General features: G+C 39.4%; 2 protein-coding genes across 3 annotated transcripts in view; one reads left to right on the top strand and one right to left on the bottom strand.

Annotated features, from left to right (window-relative positions):
* Positions 1-4123, top strand: part of NT5DC1 (5'-nucleotidase domain containing 1) — a 116569-nt gene extending 112446 nt beyond the window's left edge. For both annotated transcript variants that reach the window (XM_012182548.4, XM_004011184.5), the window contains exon 12: positions 2200-4123. In XM_012182548.4, coding sequence (XP_012037938.2) covers positions 2200-2315 — 116 coding nt within the window. In that variant the 3' untranslated portion in view covers positions 2316-4123. The remainder of the gene's footprint in view (positions 1-2199) is intronic.
* A 4933-nt stretch (positions 4124-9056) lies between these two features.
* Positions 9057-13033, bottom strand: TSPYL4 (TSPY like 4). Its single transcript, XM_012182543.5, has one exon. It carries the CDS (start codon positions 12925-12927, stop codon positions 11686-11688), a length of 1242 nt encoding a protein of 413 aa, XP_012037933.2. The 5' UTR covers positions 12928-13033; the 3' UTR covers positions 9057-11685.
* Between the last annotated feature and the right edge of the window lie 3847 nt (positions 13034-16880).

The raw sequence follows: 16880 nt of genomic DNA, 5'->3' as shown, positions 1-16880 counted from the left end.
GTTCTCCAGCATCACAGTTCAGAAGCATCAATTCTTCAGCGCTCAGCTTTCTTTATAGTCCAACTCTCACATCCATATATGACCACTGGGAAAACCATAGCCTTGACTAGCCTTGACTTTGTTGGCAATGTCTCTGTTTTTTAATATGCTGTCTAGGTTGGTCATAACTTTCCTTCCAAGGAGTAGGCGTCTTTTAATTTCATGGCTGCAGTCACCATCTGCAGTAATTTTGGAGCCCAGAAAAATAAAAATCAGCCACAGTTTCCCCATCTATTTGCCATGAAGTGATGGGACCAGATGCCATCATCCTATTTTTCTGACGGTTGAGCTTTAAGCCAGCTTTTTCACTCTCCTCTTTCACTTTCATCAAGAGGCTCTTTAGTTCTTCCCTTTCTGCCATAAGGGTGGTGTCGTCTGCATATCTGAGGTTATTGATATTTCTCCTGGCAATCTTGATTCCAGCTTGTGATTCCTCCAGCCCAGCGTTTGTCATGATGTACTCTGCATAGAAGTTAAAGAAGCAGGGTGACAATATACAGCCTTGACGTACTCCTTTTCCTATTTGGAACCAGTCTGTTGTTCCATGTCCAGTTCTAACTGTTGCTTCCTGACCTGCATACAGGTTTCTCAAGAGGCAGGTCAGGTGGTCTGGTATTCCCATCTCTTTCAGAATTTCCTTAAAAGCAGTTTTTATAGATGTTATAAAATTTGCAATATATATTACTACAATGTTTGCTTTATAAGCATTTTGATAATGTAATCATTTTAACCTTTTAATAATAGCTACCTTTACTTTAGGAAGTGTATAGGAAAGACGGAGAAAGAGGTAGTTGGGTCAGCTCTTAGCCTGTATCATTTTGGTGGCTTACGAGAAATCCAGAACCCCAGGTGCACTATTTTTTGAAACTCAGTTTTATCAATTTTATTTCCAGTGCTTTTTTATGAGACTTTTTAATGGCTGAAAACACACTCCAGCTAACTTGAAGCAGTGAAGACCAGTGAAATTCATTAATACTGAAAAATATTGAATGTTTTTCTGTTCATAGTAATCTTAGTTTTCTCTGACCTCAGAAAGGCAGTGTTCCTTCTTCGCAATTTTCAGCACTAGTTTTTTCCTCATAAGGATTTAACTGTTTGGGTCTCAATGATTCTCACTGGCATTTAAAATATAATTTTTATTTTAGTATCATTTTCGGAACACTCAGTACTACCAAATGATGTTTTACCTGTAAAATTTGTGAAATAAGGATTGCTAACCAGTATCTGCATGTGGAATGAATAATTATTACATGACATAGGTCGTAATGTTTCACTTGTAATATTTCTGGTAATGGTTCTTTGAAGAAACTTAGGAAGAATATATCCAAAGGCTAGCTTTTGAGATATTTATATGAAAATGTCACGATGTCCCACAGTCGAGAAAGTATTAATTTTATGTTCTCTCCACCCATTCCTCTTGTGGCTGTGTGTGTGTGTGATGCTTATCATATGAAAAAGTTGCCATATTGTGCATATTGGAATTATTTAGCTAACCATTCAAAGATTATTGTTCATAACTCTCGTACTACTCAGGGCTATGAAGATTATTGCCTTCCCAAGTGGAGCTAGTGATAAAAAAAACCTGCCTGCCAATGCAGGAGACATAAGAGATGCAGGTTTGATCCCTGGGTTGGGAAGATTCCCTGGAGGATAGCTTGGCAACCCACTCCAGTATTCTTGCCTGGAGAATCCTATGGACTGAAGAGTCTGGCAGGCTCCAGGGCCCATAGGGTCACAAAGAGTCAGACATGACTAAAGCAACTTAGCACGCACACATGCATGAAGGTTATTAGTTCTCATTTACCAGTTATGTAAGTTTCTTGATAAAGCCTTAGAGATATTTAAACAAATCAGAGGAGTATTCCTATTTTGTGTATTTACTTTTGTGTAGCAAATCAATAAAGGAGTTTATTCACTAGTTAGAGCTCTGAGTATAATTTGCAATATCTCTAAATGTAATTTGACTTAAATATTACTGTACATTGTATAGGAAAAGACATCTACACTGTTCATTCCAGGTGCAACCTATCCTGGTGACAAAAGAAATATTAAAATTATGAAACTCTAAAAAATGTTTTATTATAAATAACTATCAAATATTGATTTGTTTATATTTATAAAAGGCCTTCTGAGATCTGCAGAATAATTTTTTTTTTTCAGAATTACCCCTGGACTACAAATTTACAAGGTTCTCTTCAAATAATTCGAAAACAGCAGGCTATTATCCAAACCCTCCATTGGTCTTATCAAATGCTGGGAAACTGACAGCCAAATAAACTATCTTTACCAAAAATGAGTGAAAAACCATATATGCAGCGAATGTACTGTAAAAATGTTAATTTTCAAAAACTACTGTAAAATGCTTTATAGAAACAAAATTATTAATGAAACGGGACCAAGAAATTGGTATGTTTTCCATAGGGCTCCTTTCTATAGAGATTGTCTTGATACCCACCGACACTCGTTATGTTAAAATCTCAGTATCTTAGAGTGGAAAAGAATCTTATTAATATTTTCTATACTAGTAGTTCTGAAATTAGAATTACCTGGGGCTATATATACACATGGAAAGGCAACAGCACCCTACTCCAGTACTCTTGCCTGGAAAGTTGCATGGACAGAGGAGCCTGGTAGGCTGCAGTTCATGGGGTCATGAAGAGTCGGACATGATTGAGCGAGTTCCCTTTCACTTTTCACTTTCATGCGTTGGAGAAGGAAATGGCAACCCACTCCACTGTTCTTGCATACGCATGCATATTTACACATTTACCTAGACCAGTGGCCCTCAAAGTGTGGTCCCCAAACCACTAGCATAGCAGCACATGCAAACTTGATAGAAGTGTAAATTTGCACACCCCATCCCAGACCTACAGAATGAGAAAATCTGGGACTGTGACCCAGCAATCTGCATTTAATTATAGTATGACTCACACTAAAGTTTAAGAACCACTGGCTAGACTATAACCTCCAGATACGGTTTAATTGGTCTGGGGGTACAGATGAACATTGACAACTTTAATATGTCCCAGGAAAATGCAGCCAAAATTGAGAATAACTGGTCTATACCTGTTGTTTCAATTTATAGTCAAAAACACCAAGTCTAGTAAGATTAAATTATTAATCCAAACTATCAGATTTTATACTATTTTCCTAATTTCCAAAACAAGGAGATAGACATGATGTCTTCTGAGACCTTGCAGCCATGATGGGACCTGGATGATAGAAGAAGCCAACTATTTCAGCCTCCAGTGTTAATCATTAGGGTTTTTTTTCCCCTCTCTAATGTTTTCTTTATTTCCCTCCCTAATGTCTACTTCACTTTTCATTCACTTTAAGTTGTTTTATTCTCAGTGGGGCAAAAATTGGTTCTTGGTGTAAAAAAAATCTTAACACAGTGGATTATGGTTCTCCATATCTCTGTTCTACACAATAAAATCTTATTCCTTAGTATTTCTCTCATTAGGGAGAAGTGTAATTTAAAGCTAAATTTATTAAATGTATTTTTTTCTTCTAGGGCAAGGGGCAGTGATAATGAAAAAGAGGTTGAAAAGAATTATTTTTAAAAGGTTTTATAGATGTATTGCCATCCAGGGTGTTCTGTGTGCTACATGTAGTCATCTTAGTAGCGGTTTGTTGCAAGATGTTTGGACCCGTTTACAGTATAAATTCCTGGCTACTCTTTATGCTGTAATTTCACTCTGTCCATCATGGACAGAATCAGAAAACACTGGTCACCATCATTTTACTTGGTTTGTAGCCAAGAGTTTAACATGTTGATGATAGATGCAATGAAAAGAAATATTTTGTTAAATTTTTAAATGCTCAAATAATCCCAAATATACTGTGGGATTGAGTATCTCAGGGTAGGCAAACAGTTACTGAAATTTCTTCCCTCAAAGGCAGTAGCTTTCTTCAGTATCTGTTAATAAATGTTAATGACTTTGAAATTGATTTCCAAAATCTCACTGGAATATAATAAAGAGCATGCACAATCAAGCTTAGGGCTCAAGTGAAAGATGCTGTTTTCATGTATACTTTCATGTAGACCTTTGATTTCTTTTAAAAATAAAGCTATTTTTCCTTATGCATGTTTATTTTGTCAATGACAAAGAATAATACATCTTTAAATACTTCTAAACTATTGTTAATATGAAAATGAGAACCTCCAAATAAGTTAATTTCATTCTTTTAGCCACTGAGGAGCAGAAGAAATTCATTCAAGTCAGAAGTTCTGGTGCTCCTCTTATCAGTACCTACCTAAGAAATCTGAACAAGTTACCACCTTTCCATTTTTTCCATCTTGTCAAAAGAGGAAATTAAAGTTTATATCCAAGTTTCCTCCCACTTCACTAGCAGAGCAGTCAGTGCTTCTAATGAATGATCTTCTGTTGAATTGCATTTAAACTTTTAAAATTATTATTTGTTTATAAAAGTGCCAGAAAAATAATCATCAAAATTTTTAAAGACGATATTAGAGAAGAAAAGCTGTATATTTGATAATAAAATTCCATGAAGTAAAAAAGCAAGAAAATTGTCTAAATGGACAGAGGACTTAAGTTTAATATTAGCACACAGGCCTATGAAGCCACCATCACCCAATACCAAAAACAGACAAAGACACTACCAAAAATGAAAATTACAAGACAATATCTTTGATGAATATAGATGCAAAAATTCTCAACAAAATATTAGCAAACCGAATCCAACAACAGAAAAAAGATCATATGCTTCAGCCAAGTTGGATTCATCCTAGGGTCACAAGGATGGTTCAATGTATATAAAACAATCAATATGATATACCACATCAACAAAAGACAAAAACCACATGATCATCTTAACAGATGCAGAAAAAGCATTTGATAAAATTCAGCATCCACTCATGATAAAAATTCTTTAATAAAGTGGATATAGAGGGGACATATCGCAACATCATAAAAGCTACTTATTACAAAATCAAAACCAATATAATGTGAAAAACCAAAAGCTTTCCCACTGAAATCTGGAATCAGGCAAGGATGCCCACTCACCATTTCTATTCAACACAGTATTGGAAGTCCTAGGAACAGTAATCAGACAAGAAAATGTTTTCAAATTGGTAGTGAAGAAGTAAAACTCATTACATACAGATGACTCTATTACTACAGTCTTCTATATATATTCGACTGCTATATACTGGAAACCCTAAAGACCCCACACAAAAACGATAGAAGCTGATAAACTAATTCAGTGAAGTATCAAGCTACAAAGTTAACATATAGAAAAAATTGGTTGCATTTCTTTACACTAACAAAGGGAATGTAAACAGTCCCCTTTAAAATCACATCAAAAAAACAAAAACCTATGAATAAATCTAACAAGGTGAAAGATAAGCTGAGAGGTATAAAACATTAAGAAAGTTGACAAGTCACAGAAATGGAAATACATCCCATGCTCTTGGGTTGAAAGAATATTCTTAAAAGGGTCATACTGCCCAAAGCAATCTACAGATTTAATGTGATCCCTGTCAAGTTACTCATGACACTACAGAGAACTAGAATAATCCTAAAGTTTATATGGAACCATAAAAGACCCAGAGTTGCCAAAGCAATCCTGAATAAAAAGAACAAAGCAGGAGGCATAAGCCTCCCAGATGTCAGACAGTACTACAAAGCTTCTGTAATCAAAACAGCATGCTGTCACACTATACTGTTTTTGATTACAGTAGCTTTGTAGCATTGTGGCACAGATGGAGCAGTGGAACAGAATATAGACAGCCCAGAAATCTACACATCTGAGGTCAATAAATCTTTGACAAAGGAGGCAGGAATACACAATGGGCAAAAAAATAGTCTCTTCAGCAAGGGTTGATGGGAAAGTTAGATAGCCACATGTAATCAATGAAGTTAGAATACACCCTCTTCACACCAGACACCCTCAAAAGGACAAACATACGACACAATAAAAAAGAATACAGGCAAAACATTCTGACATAAATCATACCAATTTTTCCTTGGGTCAGTCTAAGGAAATGGAAATAAAAGCAAATGGGACCTAATCAAACATACAAGCTTTTGCACAGCAAAGGAAATCATAAGCAAAACAAAAACACAATTCTACAGAATGGGAAAAAATATTTGCGAATGATGAGACTGGCAAAGACTTTCCAAAATATACAAATAGTTCCAACAACAGAAACCCAACCCAATCGAAAAATAGGCAGCACTAAATAGATATTTTCCCAAAGAAATACAGATGATCAAGAGGCACATGAAAAAAGGCTCAACGTTGGTAATTATTAGAGAAATGCAAATCAAAACTACAATCAATTATTCACATTGGTAGGAATGGTCATCATTAAAGTCTACAAACGCTGGAGAGTGTAGAGAAAAGGGAACCCTCTGACACTGTTGGCAGGAATGTAAGCTGGTGCAGCCACTACAGAAAACAGTATGGGGGGTTCCTCAAAAAAAACTAAATTGCCAAATGATACAGCAATCCTACTTCTAGGCATGTATCTGGACAAAACTATAATTCAAAAAAATGCACACACCCCTGTGTTCACAGCAACACTATTTACAATATCCAAGACATGAAAATAACCTAAGCACCCATCAACAGATGAAAGAATAAAGACGATAGGGTGTGTATATATACACACAATGGAATACTACTCGGTCATAAATAATGCCATTTGCATCAACACGGATGCAACCAGAGATTATCATCCTAAATGAAGCAAGTCAGAAAGACAACTATCATGATATTACTTATATGTGGAATCTAAAATACGACAGACGAACGAACATCTGCAAAACCCACATAGAAAACAGAACTACAATTGCCAAGAGATGGGGATGTGGGGTTGCAAATTATTATATCCAGAATGAATTAGCAACAAAGTCCTACTATTCAAAAGGAACTATATTCAATATCCTGTGATAAACCATAATGGAAAGAATATTAAAAAATGTGTGTGTGTGTATATATATATATATATATATATATATATATATAACTGAATCACACTGCTATACAGCAGAAATTAAATACACAATTTTTAAAATTTGTCTGTTGCACTTATTTTTGATGAACTATTAATTTCATTTATGCACCAAACATCATAATTACATGTGTAAGTTCAGAAGTGTTTTAATCTAACTATGGAATCTTAAGTGATAAAATCTCTTCAAAGACCATCATCAGTGCGTTAAGAATAACCTTCCATTTAATACTCACATAGTAGAGTTGTGTTTTATGCTGAATTTAATACCGATGTCTGTGATACAGTGGAAGGTACCCTAAATTGCTTCAAATCAAGCAATTTAAGTTTGTGATTTGCATCTTAGGCAATTTAGTTCAATTTTCTGAGCTGTTTTCTCAACTACTTAAAAGGGAATAGTAACACTTTCAGAATTATGACAGTAATCTAAGAACAGTAATCTAAGTACCTGCTGTTAGATTTCTGGACTGTCAAACCAAGGAATGTGTATCTGATGCAAAATCAGATATTGAAGGCTTAAATTGTAACTCTATGAGACCAGGAACTCAAAATTAGGAATACTGGTCATTTGGGGGGATTGTTTTTAATGATGAAAACTACTGATGTACTGTATGAGAAAGCAGAAGCAAAAGCAGCAGCCGGAGTGATGTGGAAGGAGAGCCCGCCTGAATAAGGAAGGTCAGAGAAAACCTTGTGGGTATCTGGCCTAAGCTAAATATCCAAAAAAATAGATAAGGATGCCCAATAATATTGTTAATTAATATAGGGACCAAGAAAATTATGAAGTACTCAGGGTAATGTGGCCAGAGCAGACCACAATGGTCATGCTTCCTTGGAAAAAAGGATGAAAGTCAACTGGTTTGGAGATCTAAGACTTTTGGTTCCAGAACAGAGGAATAAAAACAAAAGGCAATGCAAGGAAATGGAGCAGGGTTATTTGAGTTAACCAATTGTGTAGTAAGTGAATCCAAGAAAATGCTGAGTCTAATTTTATTGGACTAAAAAGAACAGAAACCATGTTAATCTGTGACAAATGAGTAGCACCAGCCTACTAGAAAAATGAATCTTGGTTAGACTGAAGCTGATAATAAACCAACAAAAATGACATTTTCTGATTATATCCAGAATAGGATAAAAAGATAATGCTTGAAACAGATGGTTGACAATGCAGAAATTAATCACTGCATTGAAAAGGTAAAATGAACATAGTATGGGGAAGTTAAGATGAGTATAAAACTTATAAAGGAAAACTTTGCTAATACTTAAAAGTTCTCCAGGTCTAAAAAAATTACACTTCAGCAAATAGAGCTTGCAAATAAGAACTGCATCAAGCGTCAGCAAGTCTGGTTTACCTGTAGGTTTAATCAACAACCTCTAATTCAAATCAGTAATTTGGAGCCATTTATGTCAAAATTTCGTTTAGATGGCTAAAAATATTCAGTGATTCACTTATGCAGACCTTGTAGTATTCGTTGCTCTCTCTGCTTCAGAGAATGCAGAAATATTTATCTCCCAAACCTTCATGTAATAGATGCTGAAAAAGACATTACTGGTAACTGACACTGTGATGTCTGGCATCATTTGCTTCTAGACATTATATTTTAGTCATTTTTTTTTCTTTCCTTTTAGAGCACCACACTATTGTAGGAAAAGAATTTAAGTAGTAGAGAATATCCACTGATTAATTCTTCCAAAAGTCTATCTTAAGCTCATCAACTAAAGGATGAGCCAAAGATGGGACATAGTTAACATAAATGTAACTAAAAATGACTGTGCAATAGAGAACAGTTTTCCACTGAAAACAGTATTCTAGGTAAGTGACAAAAATCAATACACAGCGGTTCAATTACCACCGAAAACTATGCTGACTGTATAGGAAATACATTTATGAATAAGCATTTGGGCTTCTTATCTACCGTTTTCCAAGCAAAAAATCTTGGAAGGTGCACTATTGCCTTTTTTAAAAGGTTCAACAGGATACTGTAACAACTTGATAACTTTAATGATTTTCCAACCATTTATTAGCCTAGACAAAACAGAGCATTATTTATTTTTATTTTTGGCGAAAACAAGAAACACAGCAGAGTAACAGATTTATTTTTCCTTTTGAACACACAGGAGAAGACTAAAGTACTATCTTTGTTTAGTTTGACAGAACAATTCTACAAGTTGGGAACATAAGATGTCAAGTACAACAGTTATTACTAGACCAAGAAATATCAAGATGACAAAGTTAGGTTTTTCTGTTTGAGAATACTTTCACATGACAGCAACAATTTGCACGATTTCAAAGATCACATTCAAATTATATATCTAAGAATAGAGCTATATAAGAAGAGAGACCAGAACAAGCGGATATATTTGTGAGCAGTCACAAAAGTTTTCATAGTGCACAGGAAACAGGCCTGATATTTTTGCACACATTCTCAACTACAAACAAACAGCAGGCTGTAAATGTCAATTCTGCCAGCAAGCAAATATGGAGAAGAGTTAATAGGATTTGACTCAAACAGTGAAATAAGGAGCATATGCCATTAATTGTCCATATATGCTAGAATACAAAACATTCAGACTTGTATTTGAGTACAAAAATCTACTGGTGAATTCAAGGAGTCAGGAAAAATTGGAGAGAAAACCTAACATCTGCAAGCATCATCTTTAAGCATCAAACGCTTTCATTCTCCCACCTCTCCTGGGAAAAACCACAGGTGCCTCTCATTTTACTGCTGACCCTGCAGCGTTCCAATCTATCCTGTTTGCATTCCCAAACCCAATCCACAGCAAGCTCATTTGGTTTCCTGGGCTTTCAGTTTCTACAGCTTAGGACACCCTCCCCACAGCTCCGCACAGACAGCCTATGGAGCAGACTTCACACACCCCCCCTTACCCCCGATGAGGGAGTCTCAGCAGCTCCCACAAGGAGACTGCAGCCTGTTCCCTCATTTACTAGGTCAGAAGCAGGGAAGGAAATGCAGAAGCTGTGGACTGAGAGCCAAGAATGCCAGGGTGGTAGGATGCAGGCCCATGGGAATTCAGGGGAAAAAACAATACAGAGAACAGGAGTGACCCTCGAAATGCTGCCTTGGTTATTTCTAAGTGATACGAGGCCCCTCAAAAAGCTTCCAAGCTTAGAAAGGTGGAGTGAAACCAAATTCTTATTACCTTGGATCACAGCCTGCTCTGGGTCTGTCGTGAAGCCCTTCTGTGATCTCCCCTCAGCTTCTTAAGCTAAGGCTCAAAAAAACACACAGGTTTTGGGTAATGGATAAGGAAGAGTACGGGGCTGTCAAACTGGGCCCCAACGAACAATGTCCATAAGCAGGCAATTCACCCTACAGAGTTCCCTTTGAAATGTTTAGACTTTACTAAAGGAAGTGGGGTGGACACATGAGGGCAGAAGAGGGCAGTAAGAAAGCTGGAGTCCAGTGCACGGTATCTTTCTGGACACAAAGGGAAAGCAAAGTAAAAAGCCTGCTTTGCCAGTTTGTTTTCTCAGCTGTAACTGTTTATGAGAAGGAGGATGAGGAAGAGAAAAGGAGGAAAGCAGGAAAGTGAGAGAGAGAAAGATACATAACAGGCCCTACAGACCAGAAATACCTCTTCCTTGGTGTCCCCATCTTGGCAACTTTGTCATGTTTAGAATGGGTGCAGAAGGGGGACATCTAGATTAATGGTGGTTTGTTGGCTAGAGCTCAAAAAGGCTAACTGCTGGAAAGGACCTCCCACCAGCTTTGCTTTAGACACTGTGATACTATGACTGCCCATCCTGCCTGACAGCCAAGCAGTTTCCAGATAACCATTTGGCAAGCAGGGGGTGGGGGTCGAGCGGGGGATGGTTCCTGTGGGCTATCCAGGAGCTTAAGTCTCCAGATAGTTCCTAAAGAGGCAGGGAATGGTGCCTGTGCAAATCTCATCCAGAAAGCTGAGAGCAGGTTTGGGTGGGCCGTATCACAGGGCTTCATACTCACCACCACCTGGTCACAATGCAGAGTGACCAAAGGCATAAGATCAACATAACACAGAACACTTCTCATTTGTTACCTCATTCATGCCTAGTAACCACCCACCAGTCAGCTGCTTATTCTGCAAAATAACCAGCAGGGTAGATGGCATGGACCCAGGAAGACAGTTGAAAACCAGTTACTGGTAGCCTGGAATGTTCAGTTTAGGTGATGGCTGGCATCATCTCTATCAGCTTCATCTTGCAGCAGTGAAACTCAAAGATTTGGCCACAGAGTACATGGGTATCAGGACAGTCAGCACAAAGTATGAAGCCCAGCTAAGTAGCTGCAAAAGTATATCAAGCTTTTTCGTGGTAGATAACCGCTTTAAAAACTGGGAGAAGGCTACAGTCAGGGCCCAGAGCATGCAAAAGAAGGCAGTGGGTATCTACAGTATTATGTGCTTGGCACAGAAGCAGTGGAAGGCCATGCACTTGGAACAGTGGAACAGGATGCAGAAGAGCAGGAAGGCCCAGAAGAAGGAGAGCATTGGCATATAAGCAACCATCTTGCCACTGAGTTTTGAGAATTTAGAAGGATCAAAGGACAAAATAATCCAGTGTGAAGAAAGTACAGGGAGGACAGCATGCTGTTGGCTAAGCACGGGTCTGAGAGGAGGTGGGTGGTAGGGGAACTTGTGCAGGAGCTTCTCTCATAGGGCAGGAGTTAGCCGGACTGGAACCTGAAGGTCCTGGAACTCTCCACTGGCTGCCTTGCTGGGTCTCGAAATCCTCTGCGGGGCCCATCACCCATCAGGTAGTATTGGAGGGGATTGGGCCACAGTTCTGCTTTGATAATCTCGGCAATCCTGTCGAATTCTAAGAGGCTGTGGTCTGAGAACCAGTTGAAGAAACTGGGAATAGTGTTGCCTTCCCGGTTCCTGTGGATATGGGACTGGGGGTCTTGGCCCCTGTGCCAGCGGATTGGAGTGGAAAGAGACACCACCCGGCCAGAGGATCTGCGCTCATACTCCTTGACAAGCCCCTCGTTTCGGAAGTAGGGGTTGCTCTGAAAGATGAACTTGAATTTGCAGCCTGCTCTGGGGTGTTTAAGCTCCTCCACTTCCAAATTGATCATGTACCTCATCATGTCTTCATCTTGGCCACTGATCATAGGTGACAGCTGCGGGTGGTTGCGAAAGGCAGTGACCCAGAAACCTGGGATATTCTGGATAATGAAACTTCTGCGCTGCATATGCAGCCTCCGCATACGGCCAAACTTGCGCTCCAGCTGAAGGAAAGCTCTGTCAGCCTGGGCATTTACATTTGACAGTTCCTGATCGATGGCCTCCAGCGAATCCATGCAGTTATTGATCTTCGGGGCTCTGGCCCGGGTCTCCTCTTTCGCGCCTCCTACCACCTTTTTTTCCTTCTGCATAACCTTCTTTCCCTCTACCACCGCCTCTGTTACTCCCTCCTTTTCCCCTGCCGCAGAAACAGCGCACTTTTTCGTCATTTCCTTGGCCTTCGCTCTAGGCAACATCTGAGCCCCCAAGCTCCCTGCGCCACAGGCTTCTAGAGCCTTCTCGATTGCAGGGCTGCGTAGCTCTCTACGCTGACAGCCATTTTCCTGGCTATTGTCGGCTCCCACCGAGGTAGAGGCAGAGGCTGCTTCCAGGCCCTCCGTGGAAGCCGGAGCCTCTTTCTGGCCCGCTTTGGTCGCTACGCGGCCGCGACTCCCAGCAACTCGAATGCGGAGCGCAAGGCCACAGACCGCGGGGTCCTGGGCCGCGCCTCCCTCTGCGGCAGTCTCCAAGCCGCCCTCACCTGTGTCCGCCATCACCGAGGTCGCCTCGGTTTCCTCGCCCTGACACTGCTTGAGGTCCGGATGTCCCGGGGCATGGTCGGGAGTAGCGGGGCTGCAGGATTTAGCGATAGGGAAGCTGTCGCCCTCATCCAGGCCGCTCATTTTGGCAGAAGTCAGACCTGCAGGAGACCGACCGCGGTCCTCCGCAGCAGCAGCAGCAGCAGAAGCAGCAGCGATCCGCCCCTCGCACCACCCTTCTTTTCCACTCCGGAGGATGGCTGCTATGGCAACCTGTGACGTCTGGCGGTAGCGTCTTAAAATCGCGCGAGAGTTCGCTGAGCCTTCTGATTCTGCATGTCAGTTAAGTGTATTTGATTTTGTTTAAAAATATTATGAATTTTATTAGTCTGGAAGAGTTGGCTTACAGAAATGGACGTAGACAAACTCAAGCAAGTGAGAACTGTGTGTTAATGTGGATTTCTAAGATTGAATAAACTTCTAAGGTACCTAAACTGCTTTTTAAAAATACTTGAGATGATTTTTTAAAATTCGGAGCAGCTAAAAAGGAAAATTCCTCTCATGCTAAAAAAGACAAAATAAAAGATTATTCCAGTAGGCTTACACATTTCAAAGTTTATGTAGTTTGGCAAACATCTCTGAAGCAATTGGACAATATTTTCTCTGTAAGTAGCAAAATGTATTACTTAGAAGTGACCTACGCAGGTGTAAGAGAGCAAATTCAGCCTTTGCGCAATACTGGGAAAAACGTAATCAAAGGGGATTTTAATTGCTAAAATTTAACCTATTCACTTCAGTCAGTTCAGTTCAGTGACTCAGCCCTGTCCGACTCTTTGGGACCCCATGGACAGTAGCACGCCAGGCTTCCCTGTCCATCGCCAACTCCTAGAGCTTACTCAAACTCATATCCATCGAGCTGGTAATGCCATCCAACTATCTCATCCTCTGTCGTCCCCTTCTCCTCCTGCCCTCACCTTGCCCAGCATCAGGGTCTTTTCTGATGAGTCCATTCTTTTCATCAGTTGGCCAAAGTATTGGAGTTTCAGCTTCAGCATCAGTTCGTCCAATGACTGTTAGGACTGATTTCCTTTAGGATTGACTGATTCGATCTTCTTGCAGTCCAAGGGATTCTCAAGAGTCCTCACCACGACCACAGTTCAAAAGCATCAATTCTTCGGCACTCAGCTTTCTTTATGGTCCAACACTCACATCCGTAATGACTACTGGAAGAACCATAGCTTTGACTAGACGGACATTTGTCGGCAAAGTAATGTCTCTGCTTTTTAATATATTGTCTAACTTGGTCATAACTTTTCTTCCAAGGAGCAAGCATCTTTTAATTTCATGGCTGCAGTTACCATCTGCAGTGATTTTGGAGTCCAAAAAAATTAAGTCTGTCACTGTTTCCATTGTTTCCCCATCTATTTGCCATGAAGTGGTGGGACCAGATGCCATGATCTTCGTTTTCTAAATGTTGAGTTTTAAGCCAGCTTTTTCACTCTCCTCTTTCACTTTCATCAAGAGACTCTTTAGTTCTTCTTCACTTTCTGCCATAAGGGTGGTGTCATCTGCATATCTGAAGTTATTGATCTTTCTCCCAGCAATCTTGATTCCAGCTTATGCTTCATCCAGCCCAGCATTTCTCATGAGGTACTCAGCATAGACGTTAAATAAGCAGGGTGATGATATACAGCCTTGACATACTCCTTTTCCTATTTGGAACCAGTCTGTTGTTCCATGTCCAGTTCTAACTGTTGCTTCTTGACCTGCATACAGATTTCTCAGGAGGCAGATAAGGTGGTCTAGTATTCCCATCTCTTGAACAGTTTTCCACAGGTTTTTGTGATCCACACCGTCAAAGGCTTTGGCATAGTCAATAAAGCATAAATAAATTTTTCTGGAACTCTTGCTTTTTTGATGATCCAACAGATGTTGTCAATTTGATATCTGGCTCCTCTGCCTTTTCTAAAACCAGCTTGAACATCTGGAAGTTCACAGTTCACGTATTGCTGAAGCCTGGCTTGGAGAATTTTGATCATTACTAGCATGTGAGATGAGTGCAATTGTGCAGTAGTTTGAACATTCTTTGGCATTGCCTTTCTTTGGGATTGGAATGAAGACTGACTTTTCCAGTCGTGTGGCCACTGCTGAGTTTTCCATATTTGCTGGCATATTGAATGCAACACTTTCACAGCATCATCTTTTAGCATTTGAAATAGCTCAAAGGAATTCCATCCCCTCCACTAGCTTTGTTCATAGTGATGCTTCCTAAGGCCCACTTGACTTTGCATCCCAGGATGTCTGGCTCTAGGTGAGTGATCACACCATTGTGGTTATCTGGGTCATGAAGATTTTTTTTGTACAATTCTCCTGTATATTCTTGCCACTTCTTAATATCTTCTGCTTCTGTTAGGTTCATACGATTTCTGTCCTTTATTGTGCCCATCTTTGCATGAAATGTTCCCTTGGTATCTCTAGTTTTCTTGAAGAGATCTCTAGTCTTTCCTATATTATTGTTTTCCTCTATTTCTTTGCATTGATCACTGAAGAAGGCTTTATTTCTCTTTGTTATTCTTTGGAACTCTGCATTCAAATGGGTGTATCTTTCCTTTTCTCCTTTGCTTTTCACTTCTCTTTTCACAGCTATTTCTAAGGCCTCATCAGACAACCATTTTGCCTTTTTGCATTTCTTTTTCTTGGGGATGGTCTTGATCCCTATCTCCTGTATAATGTCACAAACCTCCATCCATAGTTCTTCAGACACTCTATCATATCTAATCCCTTAAATGCATTTGTCCCTTCCACTGTATAATTGTAAGGGTCATGCCCAAATAGTCTAGTGGTCTTCTCTACTTTCTTCAATTTAATTCTGAATTTGGCAATAATGAGTTCCTGATCTGAGCCACAGTCAGCTCCTGGTCTTGATTTTGCTCACTGTATAGAACTTCTCTATCTTTGGCTGCAAAGAATATAATAAATTTTATTTTGGTGTTGACCATCTGGTGATGTCCATGTGTAGAGTCTTTTCTTGTGTTGTTGGAAGAGGGTATTTGCTGTGACCAGTGTATTCCCTTGGCAAAACTGTTAGTCTATGCCCTGCTTCATTTTGTACTCCAAGGCCAAATTTGCCTGTTACTCCAGGTATCTCTTGACTTCCTCCTTTTGCATTCTAGTCCCCTATAATGAAAAGGACATCTGTTTTGGTGTTAGTTCTAGAAGGTCCTGTAGGTCTTCACAGAACCGTTCCGCTTCTTCAGCATTACTGGAGTTTACATATTATATATTGCTTATCCTAGAGTTGTGATCTTAATGTGAAAAGAGTTCCTGCTTCACAATGCCTGTGGGAATGAAGCCAATAAATTTGCCAAAATTTTCTTCTGTGATAATTCACTGAAGGGTGCAACCCATGATCAACTGTTTGCAGGCACCAGAGTTATTGTCTCAATTAAAATATTTTAAGTAACATTTTTAAAGTTAATGTTAAAAATATTTTTAAAATTTGGGGAGGTCAGAATGAACTCATACAACTCATTTGATAATGGTGTCACTACTATCTGTTTTGTTGGTTGAAGTATAACAAAAAACAAGAAAACTTGAATTTTGCATATTTTTGTTTAACATCTTACATTCATATTCAAAAAGTGATTATAACTTGTGATAGAAATTCGACTACAACCTCAGATTATGATCACTTTCAAATAAGGGTGCAGAAGAGATTTCCAATGAGAAGTAAAGAGTTGAGGGGAAAGGATTTCAAGAAAGTCAGCAGTTATATTGACATTTCTGTGAGGGAAGTAGTGCAGGCCTGGCACAGCTAAGAAGGGAGGTGCTAGATACAGGCAGACATTACAGAAAAACAGCCTGTCCTTCAGCTTCATAGTTTAGATCACAGAGGTTTTCCAGAGACTACATAAACAAGATATCCAAGGACAGACTGCCAGACTGACTGCTGTGAGCTAATAGTTACCCATTGAAGGGGAAAAAAAAGTGCAAACAGGATTCACTTTTCCCAAACTAATTATCTTTCTCTGACCTCTTTCCTCTTCTATTAATAAATGCTGCAGCTCTGACCACTGGGGTATGAAATTTTTTTTTTA

This window comes from Ovis aries, chromosome 8, assembly GCF_016772045.2.
Source record: "Ovis aries strain OAR_USU_Benz2616 breed Rambouillet chromosome 8, ARS-UI_Ramb_v3.0, whole genome shotgun sequence".
NCBI classification, from domain to species: domain Eukaryota; kingdom Metazoa; phylum Chordata; class Mammalia; order Artiodactyla; family Bovidae; genus Ovis; species Ovis aries.
This window is presented reverse-complemented; position numbering and strand designations above follow the sequence as displayed.